This window comes from Rutidosis leptorrhynchoides, chromosome 9, assembly GCF_046630445.1.
Source record: "Rutidosis leptorrhynchoides isolate AG116_Rl617_1_P2 chromosome 9, CSIRO_AGI_Rlap_v1, whole genome shotgun sequence".
NCBI classification, from domain to species: Eukaryota; Viridiplantae; Streptophyta; class Magnoliopsida; order Asterales; family Asteraceae; genus Rutidosis; species Rutidosis leptorrhynchoides.
In genome coordinates, this window is record NC_092341.1 from 38403352 (window position 1) to 38418169 (window position 14818).

Here is a 14818-nt window from a genome sequence, read left to right on the forward strand (position 1 = left end):
ATAATAATAATAAGTAAAAGTTGTATCATTTTGTAATAATAATTATTATTATTCTATAACAATATTTATATTTACTAAAAATGGTATTATGATAAAATGATAATACTAACATAATAGTAATAATGATATTTTATAATAACAATGATATTTCTATTAAAATAATAACGACGATAGTAATAATAATCATTTTAACAATAATACTAAAATTCAGTTGACTATAACTTCTAATCCGTTCATCGAAACCATTCGATATCTAAATGAAAAGTTCTTAATTTTTCGCTAGCTTTCCAATGACATGCATATCATATACCCTATCTCAGTAGCATATGTATCTAATTCAGGATTCAACAAACCTATCTAAGGACAATATCGAATGTACAAGCATGCATAATCCTATATACTCGAGCACTAGTCAGGGATACACTATTGATATATAAAAGTTAAGTTATGAGTGCTCACGTATCAATATTGAGATTCAATATTGCAGGAAAGTACGTAGACGCAACGGAGATGATAAACACTAGATTGACCTCACGAGCATACCCATGAACCATACCCATCACCTCCATAGCTATAACCCATAATTTCCTTAGCTTCGACTCATTCAAAAAACTATTTTGAAATCACTCGGACATCACTCCGTCGTAATATTTTATGTATACTAATAATATCTTGAAATAATACAGAGCAAATATATATATATGTAAATCGATTGAGAGAGTTTAGAGAAATATATTTTCAAGTTTCTATGAAATAATGAAACCTATTGAATTCTATTTATAATAGATTTTTGAATTATTAAAGTGAATTATTAAAGTATGAATTATTAAAGTAAAAGTAAGTAAAAGTAAAGTAAAGGTAAAGTTAAAGTATATTAAAAGTATAAAACTATGTACGTATAATACGCGTATAAAAATATATATAATATTAATTTAAATCGTTATATATATATATATATATATATATATATATATTTAATAAAATAAAATATAAATATCGTTATCTTTATCATACTAGTTAAGTAATGAGTTGTCAAAAAAAAAAAAATTTCTTAAATCACAGTGGACCTCATAACATAGGCCCGTAATCATATCATAATGTATCTGATAATTCAATCATTTGATATTATCTCTTAATTCTGTCGATAAATATATCGAAACAAATATGTTTATGTAAAGTATCATATATCTAATACTTTGTTAATGCTTTCAGTTAATATTATATATTATATATACATATCTATATACACATAATTGTTCGTGAATCGTCGAACACGGTCAAAGGGTAATTGATTACATGAATGTAGTTCCAAACTTTTTGAGATTCAACATTACAAATTCTGCTTATCGTGTCAGAAACATATAAAGGTTAAGTTTAAATTTGGTCGGAAATTTTCGGGTCGTCACAGTACCTACTCGTTAAAGAAATTTTGTCCCGAAATTTGACCGAGGTCGTCATGGCTAACTATAAAATTGTTTTCATGATGAATATGAGTTGATAAATAGAGTTTTATCATCATTGAGTAATATAGATAAAACAATTTGATTACGCGAAGAGTATAAGTGAAGCTATCGCAAGAGAGTGAAATGAGTAAACGTATATTCGTTTTAACCGATGACGTAGTTATGATTGATTTCCGGAATTCATGGGATTTAAAGAAAATCTTTGCAATAAGATTTGGTTCTTCGGCGATTAAGGAAATCAGGATCTTCTTTGATTAAATGCGATAATCTGTCTCGATTTCTCTGTCTGATATTTTACTATAATTCCACCCCCTTCGTTTCTTTATTTCCACAGCTCACACCTTCTAGTCTTTCTCCCCAATTCATACTTTAAAGCATTCGTTAATATGCTTCATCCAGTATTGATTCTTGATATACTTTTAACTTTCATATCTGTCATTCTTCTTTTTCATCTACCACCGGAGGAAGTTATTTTCTTCTACCATTACCTTGGGGTTATTGTGTTTTTCATTCTCCCGTGTCTTTATATTGCTATACGCATTTATATACACGGTTTGTAATTTCGGGGTTGTTATCGGGCTTTATATTCTCCATTATATTTCGGAGCTTCATGCTTTCGTTTTCTCTTCCCGATCTAAAGTCAAGCGGATAATAGTCCAGAATTCGTAGATATGAATTTTTGGATGAACATAGTTAATGTTCCAAGAAGAAAATCGTAATGGCACGATCTTGATTTGGCAAATTACCAGAATATCCGAAAGTATAGAGCTATCAAGATGATATGTTCTTAATATGTTTGAAAATTGGGTAGAATGTAAGAGTCCTGTAAACAGTACATGATGACGGTATGTTCTGTGAATCATCACGTTCCATTAGAAACTCAGCATGACTTACTGTAATATAATCACGTTGATCAAGTGTCATTATATTATACTAACTCATGCTTCAGTTCCCAACACTACTTCAAAGACATTCCTATTTTAAATTCAATTTTTTTTTTAAATTTAGAAACTAACACAGTTTCTTTTTATGTTGTAACGCAGATATTGCGAAGAGATAAAAGATATCGGATAAGAATAGTTGTGAAAATATCTTCAGGAATATCGAAGATATTATAATAAAAGATACGATAATATGGATGATGAAGAAGATTTGTCTGTGAAGGTTTAGAATAAGAAGTAAGGTGTTTGCTAACGATTTCAGTAGACACTGAATCATTTGGATCCTTTGAAGGCAGGTTTAGTCTTTGTGATTTGTCCACAGCCTCCTTCATGGTCTGCTCAATCCGTTTTCCAGTCTCAAACCTTCTCTTTTTCTCAGCTTTACCACCATACTATTCTTTATCATCAAACTTTTGACTGTTAAAGTCGTTTACAGTTTTTGCTGCTTCATCAGCATTTTTCCAATTTCGGAGAACTAGTTCATAGTTTGGGATGTTTTTCAGAAAATTCACATTCGAAGTATGTAAGTCTAGGAGATAGACGTTATATGTATTACTTTTGACGTAAAATTGTCGCGAAATTCAAAATACTGGTTGCTAATTCCCAGTAGTTAGTGTGACAATTATTGTTACAGGATGTAGGTGAGTACATGATGGGGTTTTAATGAATAAGTATAGTGGCTTTTCGGAGGCTTAAGTCGAAGGTTAATGAAGTTGTTGATAAGTTTACTGCTAATGTGGCGAGATATGAAAGGTTCCCCGGCAATAATGATGAAGGGGTAATTGTTATAATAAGGTTTATTCGTATAAACTAATGAAGGTGATTTGCTGGAGCTGTGACAAAACTGTCTATTTTGGAAAGAGATTGAAAAATTATATTTAATAAATATCAAAGGATCTGACACGGATACGTGTTAAACTATAACTTTGGTTTCGAGAGCTTTTCAGATGCATGACAGTGGGTAATATGTGGTTGGATCATCATCTCGCATGTCTTTAGGAATTTCGAAGTGTTTGAACACATATTGTAATTGTTAATATACATATGATGTTCTAAGATTTTGAATGATACAAATATTTTTGTGAGTTCCATGAATAGAAATGAGGTTCTAGAACAGTTTTGAAGTCAAAGTATAGTTTTGAAAGATGTAGGAATCTAAGAGTGATGATTTCGGTTATATCTTGAATCGAATTCTGAGATTTCAAAATCAGAATATGTAATTAGATTTTGAATGAGTATGGTTGTTTTGATTTCTATAAAAGAATGTATATTATTGTGAAAGTAGGGAGTATAATGGATGATTTGCTGAATCAGATTCGAAGAATGTAACATATTAATTGTGAATTTATATATCTCTCGGGTATTACCTACCCGTTAAAAAAAATTTCACAATTAATTTTTTGTACAAAAGAATTTTATTACAGTCTTTATGGAAATATATATGTGTATATTTCTTCAGATGTAATATTGATTTAATGAGTTAATATTAAATTAAACTCATTTGATTTATGGTTAAGGCTAGGATAGATAATTTCTAAACTTTAGAAATTACATAATCGCCGTAGAATGTTTCCCCAATGAAGTTATGAATCAATACTTCATCGTTGTGGTATTCCTTGGTATCTACATGGCGTATGACGTCGATGCTCGTGGGACAGATTGTGAAGTTGAGGTTTGCGATGCGGTTGTTGTTGGTGGTGGTAATGGTACTGTTGATGTTGTTGATGGTGGTACTGGTTATGCTGCTGGTGCTACTGCTGGTGTTTGTAACCTTTGCACCATATTCTCCAAAGCCACTACCCGAGCGTGAAGCTCGTTGACTTCTTCTATTACACCGGGGTGATTGTCGGTTCGGACGAGCGGATAAATAAGATCTAGAATTTGGTGTAGTATATAATCATGACGAGATACTCTGGAAATGAGAGAGAAAATGGTGTTTCGGACAGGTTCGCCGGTAAGTGCTTTAGGTTCATTGCCAAGAGGGCAATGTGGTGGATGAAAGGGATCACCTTCTTCTTGTCTCCAATGGTTAAGTAGATTACGAACCCATCCCCAATTCATCCAGAATAGATGATGGCTAATTGGTTGATCCATTCCGGTCACGCTGCTTTCGGAGCTCATGTGGAAATTCATATCGGCATAGCTGTCGAAATCCGAGGAACTCGAACTGGTTGAGGGATCCATCTTGTATGATCAGGGAAAGAATTTTTTGGTATGAAATAGATTGTAGAATTTAGATTTGGTATTCTTCAATATATAATTTACATATGTATATATAATACCAAAATCCCATAAATTACGGAGGAATCTTTTAAAGATGTCAGTCAAAGTTCACAGTAACAGATATGCTAAGATAAGAATTCGTCTATACACTATTATGCAATAAATGTAGGAAAACGCATCTAGACTTAAGAATGATAAGCAGGTAATTTCCTAAGGATGGTAAGTAGATGATTTTCGACTAAAAATGATAAGCAAAACTTTTGACATGCAGACACGGTCGAAGTCCAGACTCACTAATGCATCTTAACAACTATCAGTTAGACACACTAATGCAAGACCTGGTTCGCTAAGACCACCGCTCTGATACCAACTGAAAGGACCCGTTCATATATATTATAAACGATTCACAATAGTTGATTACATCGCGAGGTATTTGACCTCTATATGATACATTTTACAAACATTGCATTCGTTTTTAAAAGACAAACTTTCTTTACAACGAAAGTTGACGGCATGCACACTATTTGATAATACATCCAACTATAATTGACATAATAATAATAATCTTGATGAACTCAATGACTCGAATGCAACGTCTTTCAAAATATGCCATGAATGACTCCAAGTAATATCCTTAAAATGAGCTAATGCACAGCGGAAGATTTCTTTAATACCTGAGAATAAACATGCTTTAAAGTATCAACCAAAAGGTTGGTGACTTCATAGGTTTATCATAACAATCATTTCAATATATTAATAGACCACAAGATTTTCGTTTATAAATATATGTACACTCGCAAGTGTATAAAAGTATTCTATAAGTTGTAGGCACTCGGTAACAAACCTTAACGTTCATGTTTTACCCTCTGAAAGTACACCGAATCAGGTGTGTTATATAAACCTCGAAGTACTAAAGCATCCCATAGTCAGGATGGGGTTTGTCAGGCCCAATAGATCTATCTTTAGGATTCGCGCCTACCAGTCATACACCAGTAGTTATAGTTACCAAGCTAAGGGGATATTTCTGGTTTAAACCCACGTAGAATTAGTTTTAGTACTTGTGCCTATTTCGTAAAACAGTTATAAAATATGCATGTATTCTCAGCCCAAAAATATATAATGCAAAAGCATTTAAAAAGGGAACTATGAAAACTCACCATACTGTATTTCGTAGTAAAAATACATATAACGTCATTTAACAAGTGCAAGGTTGGCCTCGGATTCACGAACCTATATTAATTATATATATTTATATGTTGGTCAATATTTGTCTAACAATTTTTGGTCAAGTCATAGTGTACCACAATCCTAATGCTCGAGACTAATATGCAAAAGTCAACAAAAGTCAACTTGACCCAAAATGACTTCTAAAATTTATACGTGTTTATTATATAACTTAACTATAGTCGTTTTATATATTTAAATATATTTATTAGATTTTATAATAATAAAAGTCATTTATTAATAAAAATTTATATTAACGTTTATATATAATATATACTTTTATATATCTTAAGTAGTAAAATTTATAAAGTTCACTTAATATCGTAAAACTATAGTGGTAAGTATTATTAATGTAATTATATTACGCGTGGTGAAAAATATCTTTGTATCCCCTATTTATTTGATAAAATAATATTGATCATAATAATAATAAGTAAAAGTTGTATCATTTTGTAATAATAATTATTATTATTCTATAACAATATTTATATTTACTAAAAATGGTATTATGATAAAATGATAATACTAACATAATAGTAATAATGATATTTTATAATAACAATGATATTTCTATTAAAATAATAACGACGATAGTAATAATAATCATTTTAACAATAATACTAAAATTCAGTTGACTATAACTTCTAATCCGTTCATCGAAACCATTTGATATCTAAATGAAAAGTTCTTAATTTTTCGCTAGCTTTCCAATGACATGCATATCATATACTCTATCTCAGTAGCATATGTATCTAATTCAGGATTCAACAAACCTATCTAAGGACAATATCGAATGTACAAGCATGCATAATCCTATATACTCGAGCACTAGTCAGGGATACACTATTGATATATAAAAGTTAAGTTATGAGTGCTCACGTATCAATATTGAGATTCAATATTGCAGGAAAGTACGTAGACGTAACGGAGATGATAAACACTAGATTGACCTCACGAGCATATCCATGAACCATACCCATCACCTCCATAGCTATAACCCATAATTTCCTTAGCTTCGACTCATTCAAAAAACTATTTTGAAATCACTCGGACATCACTCCGTCATAATATTTTATGTATACTAATAATATCTTGAAATAATACAGAGCAAATATATATATATATATGTAAATCGATTGAGAGAGTTTAGAGAAATATATTTTCAAGTTTCTATGAAATAATGAAACCTATTGAATTCTATTTATAATAGATTTTTGAATTATTAAAATGAATTATTAAAGTATGAATTATTAAAGTAAAAGTAAGTAAAAGTAAAGTATATTAAAAGTATAAAACTATGTACGTATAATACGCGTATAAAAATATATATAATATTAATTTAAATCGTTATATATATATATATATTTAATAAAATAAAATATAAATATCGTTATCTTTATCATACTAGTTAAGTAATGAGTTGTCAAAAAAATAGATTTCTTAAATCACAGTGGACCTCATAACATAGGCCCGTAATCATATCATAATGTATCTGATAATTCAATCATTTGATATTATCTCTTAATTCTGTCGATAAATATATCGAAACAAATATGTTTATGTAAAGTATCATATATCTAATACTTTGTTAATGCTTTCAGTTAATATTATATATTATATATACATATCTATATACACATAATTGTTCGTGAATCGTCGAATACGGTCAAAGGGTAATTGATTACATGAATGTAGTTCCAAACTTTTTGAGATTCAACATTACAAATTCTGCTTATCGTGTCAGAAACATATAAAGGTTAAGTTTAAATTTGGTCGGAAATTTTCGGGTCGTCACAAAAATTGACGAGAAACTAAATTTCGTCGAAGAACCCGTCGAAATTATGGATCGTGAGGTCAAACGACTCAAACAAAGTAAGATACCAATCGTTAAGGTTCGGTGGAATGCTCGTAGAGGACCTGAATTCACTTGGGAACGAGAAGACCAAATGAAGCAGAAGTATCCACATCTGTTTACCGATATCGCACGTTAACTAGGTACTATTCCAAATTTCGGGACGAAATTTAATTTAACGGGTGTATAATGTAACGACCCGGATTTTTTCGCTAATATTTATAAGATTAATATTTACATAATTAAATGTTTCCAACATGTTAAGCAATCAAACTCATTAAGAATTGGTTATTTGGAATGAATTTTATACAAACGTTTGGACACCCAGTCTGTCTGACGATTCACGAACGTCATATATCGTAATAATTAATTAAAGGAATATAAATTTGGATATATATATTTATGATTTGATTAAATGATATTTAAGTATCTCATTAAGTATAATAACAATGAGTTATGTATATAAGATGAGACTACTAACTTAAAGACTTCGAAACAATATACATATATGTAACGATTATCGTTGTAATAGTATTTCACACACATATATATATGATATTAGATATGATAATACACCATGTTAACATGTTAACATAACAATTTAACATCTCATTTAAGTGTAATAACAATGGGTCAATTATATTTAACAAGATCGTTAACCTAAAGGTTTCGAAACAACACTTACATGTAACGACTAACGATGACTTAACGACTCAGTTAAATATATATACATGTAATGTATTATGATGTATTTATACACTTTTGAAAGACTTCAAGACACATATCAAAGTACTTCTAGTTAACAAAAATGCTTACAATTACATTCTCATTCATTTTCATCAAAAATTCTACTCGTACATGTATGGTATTGTACTCGTATAATACGCAGCTTCTAGATGTATTTACTATTCATCTATATACTAATAAAAATCTACTCCTTAGCAGCCTTAAATGATTAAGGATCATGTGGGAACCATCATTTGTCAACTTGCATGAATTATTTAGCAAGAAAACAAACTTAAGTATTTTTTTTCTTTATAAAATGTAAAAAACGTATTCATGAATGCACACCATTTCTTCACTCCATTTTCTCATACTTACACTCCAATTTCTCTCTCAAAATACTTCTAACATCATACTTGATCATCTCCAAGCATTTTCACCATCTTTTAGCTTCAATTACAAGCTTTAATCATCATAAAAACAACCATCTTTCAAGAACACTTCAAGAATCATATCAAGTCTTCATGACTACTTCCAAGCTTTCTAATCCATTCCAACTCATCATCTAAGATCAAGAAACCTTTGTTATTTACATTAGGTTATCTTTCTTATTTAAGGTAATATTCATATTCAAACTTTGATTCAATTTCTATAGCTATAACAATCTTATTTCAAGTGGAAATCTTACTTGAACTTGTTTTCGTGTCAAGATTCTACTTCAAGAACTTTCAAGCCATCCAAGGATCCTTTGAAGCTAGATCTATTTTTCTCATTTCCAGTAGGTTTATCCAGAAAACTTGAGGTAGTAATGAAGTTCATAACATCATTCGATTCATCCATATAAAACTATCTTATTCGAAGAGCTAAACTTGTAATCACTAGAACATAGTTAAGTTAATTCTAAACTTGTTCGCAAACAAAGTTAATCCTTCTAACTTAAATTTTAAAATCAATTAAACACATGTTCTATATCTATATGATATGCTAACTTAATTATTTAAAACCTGTAAACACGAAGAACACCGTAAAACCGGATATACGCCGTCGTAGTACAACCGGGGGCTGTTTTGGTTTGGATAATTAAAAACTATGAAAATCTTTGATTTAAAAGCTATACTTCTGGGAAAATGATTTTCTTATGAATATGAAACTATATCCAAAAATCATGGTTAAACTCAAAGTGAAAGTATGTTTTTCAAAATAATCATCAAGATGTCGTTCTTTCGACAAAAATGACTACCTCTTTAAAAACGAATTGTAACTTATATTTCTGACTATAAACCTATACTTTTTCTGTTTAGTTTCATAAAGTTAAGTTCAATATGAAACCGTAGCCCCTTAAATCACTTAAAATGGATTTGAAACGAAGAAGTGACGGGTAAAACAAAATTGGTAAAAACTACTCATTTTAGCTACTTGAAAATTTGTAAGAAATCTATTCCAACCATAACTTACTTAACTTATATTGTATATTATGTAATCTTGAGATACCATAGACACGTATACAATGTTTCGACCTATCATGTCGACCCATCTATATATATATATATATTGCGGAACAACCATAGACACTCTATATGCAAATGTTGGAGTTAGCTATACAGGGTTGAGGTTGATTCCAAAATATATATATATTTTGAGTTGTGATCAATACTGAGATATGTATACACTGGGTCGTGGATTGATTCAAGATATATATTAAGTTATTCATGTACGACAAATTATGGACTACTAACATTGGACTGCTAACTGGACAACTAAAATCATCAACACGTAATAAAGAAAATATTGTGAATATATTTCGATCATATTTTAATATATGTATATATTGTTATAGGTTCATAAATCAACCCGTGGCCAAGTCTAATTCTCGACGAATTAGTAATCTGTGAAAGTGAGTTATAGTCCCATTTTTACTATCTAAATTATTTTGGGATGAGAATACATGCAAATTTATAAATGTTTTACAAAATAAGCACAAGTTCATGAAACTACATTCTACGACTGTTTTGTTATACCGGATATCTGTACTTATTATTATTATGCTTGGTAACCTAAGAATTAGTGAAAAACACTAATTGACGCGAATCCTAAAGGTAGATCTACGGGCACCAACCACCCCCATTTTCGAATAGTGGAAATGCTTTAGTACTTCGAAGGGTTCTTGTCATACATTTGAATAGTGGAATGTATGATGCCATATATCTTAAGCGCTCTATGTTAAGGTCGGTTACCAGGCGACTCATCGTATGAATGATTTTTGCAGTTGTAATGATCCTGCGCATTTGATTAAATGAAATCTTGTGGCTTATTAAATGTTATGATTATTATATAGAAATTAAACCTATGACTCACCAACATTTTTTTGTTGACGTTTTAAGCATGTTTATTCTCAGGTGAATATTAAAAACGCTTCCGCTGTCGTATGCCAACCCAAGGTCAAGATTTGGAGTCGGCATAATTGTTTATATTGTTTAAACTTGCATTCGGAGTATTTGTTGTAATATATTTGATCATATTGTAATGGATTGTGTAAAAACTTATTTATTTGAGGAGATTGTGTTTGATAGACAATCTAAATTATGTCATTAAGACCTTTATTCAATAATAAAGGTTATGGTTGTTTTTAAAAACGAATGCAAGATTTGAAAAACGTCTCATATAGAGGTCAAAACCTCGCAAAGAAACCAATTAATATGAAACGTTTATAATTAATATGAACGGGGCATTTCATACAATCAGTGGTGAATTTACTTTATAATCGTTAGTGTCATGTCACACCACTAGTTTGAATTTATTTTTCACAAAGTATAGTTCAAATTGTACAAGACACTACTAAATTAATTGAAAGAACTTCATATATTTTTAAAATTTGTGTTTTTTAGACATAAACAACCACTAAAGTTTCATTAAAATATAATTAACTTTCATAGAGAATTTGCATGGGAGCTAGGATGACAATGGATTTGATATGGATCGGGTGATCTCATATCCATACCTACATCCATACAATTTTTTAAAATCCATATCCATTTAAATATAAATCTTCCATCCATATTAATATCTATTAGATTAAGCGGATTAACGGATATCCGATGGGTGTTAAATTTTTTCAAGATATTCTTGTTATGAAATGAACTAATTAACGCATTCTAACAAATATAGTTATAATGTAATTTAATAAAACCTATACACAAGAACGTCTAATCGTTGTCGTCAATCGAGCAATATATATTACAATTGTAAGTAAATATATATGTATTAGCTAAATTTTTAAAATTAATTATTAGTCGCACATAATGAGTTACTTTTGATTATTATTATAGTTGATTAATTAATGTATATGTATAAAGATATCGTTGAGTAAAATAATAATATTTTAATAGTTTATAGTGTATATGTGTAAGGATATGTAAATGTATATGCATAAAGTTTGGATGTATCCGTGAATGATAAATTTTCATCGATATTCAGTCCATCAATGTACACTATAAACTATTAAAATGTTATTAATAATTTAGATTATCCCCATCCAAATTAATGGATTGGATCGGGTGGATATCCAATTAATTAAACATTCAATGATATGCTATTGGGACCTCTTTTAATATTCATCACAGATTCGCCTCGCTACTAAGTACAATCCATCATTGAAGAAGCATAATTATTGGAGTATTTTGAATGCAACAATATGATTAGGTTGACATCCATATGCTGTCGGAATATATATTGCAAATGAGAATGTAATAACAAACTACATATCCATGAAGTCATGAAGAAGCTAGGTATAATAAGCAATAAGCTCACACAAGATAGAACTGGTTTAACAGTTGATTTAAATTTGTTGCTATGTAAATCAACTTCAAACCGATATGTTTTCATGACGCGACTTCAACGATATGATTAGGTTGACATCCATATGCCGCGGGAATTTCAATAGACACATAATCATTTTCATGTTTGCTTTGATTTAAAGTTGCAACTACCGGCAGAATTTCAGAACAAACTAAAGCACTCAGATTTGCAACATCAATGACTTTCTGATCTTTTAGTTCTGTGATCTTTTGCACCTCTAATTCACATTTTTTCTCATCAAAATTGACCATCTTCTTATCCATAATCGGCTTTTTATTCTTGTATACGAAGTATAGGATTAGTTGAACTATACCAAATATGAATCCAAGTATGTTTGGAAGCTGCAAATCAATCACAAAGACATATTAGTAAAATAACTTGGTAATAATTAATTCATCTGTGTTAAAAATTAAAAATAACAAGACAGAAAGATAAAAATTGATACTGGTATATTTTTTTCTCATTACCGCGATATTGATGTCACGCTTAAGAAGGCCATATAAGAACCAGATAACGGCATTGATGGTGAGTGCGACTGATAATAGGACTGGCATGAACTCTACACTCTTTGTTCTAATCACTTGCCTCTGTAGAAAGTGTAACAATTAGCTAGAAGCAAATAAAAGCGTTTATTTTCTCAAATTTTCGAGTGTTGCTGCGCTGCATTAAATGATTTCGAGGTTCCGGAATGTTCGTTATTGAATGACAAATTCGTGAAAATTTGTTTAAGTTTTTTTCTTTTTCTTTGCTTCGTTTTAGATCCAAACGCGATTTAAACTGGAACACTTGGCTATAATGTCCGTTGTATAGCCCATTGTTATGCCCTTTTAGCCCCTTGCTGAAGGGTAGTTTGGTGTTTGATTAATAAAAATTTCCGTTGTTCTTAAAAAAAAAAGGATATAATTCATACAAATTTAGATACAAAAACGACCATTTGTTAACCAATAATATTTCTTATTTTTCTACTTAAGTCATTTTTTATTGGCAAAAAAGTGAGAACTTACACGTATTTTGGGACATAATTGGAAATGTTGACATGTAAACTCGGATAGAGTATTTATTTCAATTTCATATTTTCCCCTCATTAACTCATAAATTACATATATTCTCAAATATGCATTAGAATTCTTTTGAATTATGCATTGAAAAGTTGTATTTTAGTGAAATATACAATTTATGGGTTTAGAATGAATAAATATGAGATTTTCTCTATTTGAGCGCTTAGATACTTACCAAAACTCCCAAAGGTGCTAGAAAAACACATATAGAGAACACAAGGCAAATCCATCCAACAATTATGCTGCGAGTAAGTCCACTCGCAAGAAATTGAGTGAGGATAACAATCACTCCGAACCCAACAACTATCAACGACACTATTAACTTCGCGCTCTCAACCTGTGTACGTACATAAGAACATTAAGTACTCTTCGATTCTAATAACAATTCGTGTAAGATTTAGTTAAAAATGATTATCAATACATACTCTAGTCTTCTTTGAAGCATAAAAGAGAAAGAAGCTAATGTATAAGGTTTGAACGATGCATCCAACGGAGTTTATGGTTATAATAAGCATTGTATCGGTCTTGAGCAATGCGTAATATATCCAAAGCATTGCACTGAACAAGCTAACCACATATGGTGCATACTGAAACCCTTCTGTTGATTTCCTCTTGTACACTTTATAGAATGTTGGTCTGATTTTAATGAAATGTTGCTCAAAGTTTAATTATCTAAGTTAACATAAAACTTGAGTCCAAACAAATTTACTATATATAAATGATGAGTAAATATTGGACTTACATTGGAGAAATGAATACCATAAATGAAACAAAATTGCCTACAAGTATTCAAGAAACAAAATGTTGGAGGTATTATTTATGCGAAAAAAGAACAGATTGAATGAAGGAAATATATAAAAAAATATACCAAGAAGGCCAAGGGCAAGAGTGAGATGAGCCAATAAGTTCCCATTCATCATATCGAATTAATAACTAATACAATTAAGTACGTATATCGATCACTCTAGTTATTAATCTTGATGAATGGTGCACGCGATATGGCAGATTGATCGATTTATATAGAATGCCAAAGTTGAGGGTGATGGGTCCACCTCTGCATGAACATTGCCAGCCAACTTTGAGGCCAAACATAATACAGTATCTGTTTATTTCATGATCGAGATATTTATCAGACTTGATTTACTTCAATTATTTTTAAAGGTGTACAGATGCATAGAATCAATTCAACCTAATGAACCAATGAATCTATCATATAGAACATCTAATTTAGGGGTGTTTGTTCTTGCGTTCACAACAAGAAAAACGTAAAATAGGGACTGTAAGGATCGTATAGTCCAAACACAATGTCCTGCAATATAAGCCCAAGAGTCCATCCTTATTCTAAAACCAATTGGTATTAGAGGGACTTCCCCTTAGACTTATATACATACATTTATTTTTGTCTCCCTCCTATGTGGGATATGTTTGCACCCCAACAATCCTCCCCTCAAACCGAGACCACATCACCGAGCCTCCCCT

General features: G+C 30.5%; 1 protein-coding gene across 1 annotated transcript; it reads right to left on the reverse strand.

Annotated features, from left to right (window-relative positions):
* Positions 1 to 12304: 12304 nt before the first annotated feature.
* On the reverse strand, positions 12305 to 14259 carry LOC139867964 (bidirectional sugar transporter NEC1-like). The gene is made up of 6 exons (XM_071856305.1): positions 14208 to 14259; positions 14082 to 14118; positions 13765 to 13975; positions 13515 to 13676; positions 12749 to 12868; positions 12305 to 12622 (listed from the first exon to the last, which is right to left on the reverse strand). Exons 1-6 carry the CDS (start codon positions 14257 to 14259, stop codon positions 12305 to 12307), a joined length of 900 nt encoding a protein of 299 aa, XP_071712406.1.
* Positions 14260 to 14818: the final 559 nt, after the last annotated feature.

Excerpts from the sequence above, each read along its gene's own strand:
- LOC139867964 (XM_071856305.1), bottom strand. The coding sequence starts at position 14,259 with ATGATGAATGGGAACTTATTGGCTCATCTCACTCTTGCCCTTGGCCTT. Across the intron at positions 14,119-14,207 it reads TCTTGCCCTTGGCCTTCTTG|GCAATTTTGTTTCATTTATG; the intron begins GTATATTTTTTT and ends GAATACTTGTAG. Across the intron at positions 12,869-13,514 it reads TAGCACCTTTGGGAGTTTTG|AGGCAAGTGATTAGAACAAA; the intron begins GTAAGTATCTAA and ends CACTTTCTACAG.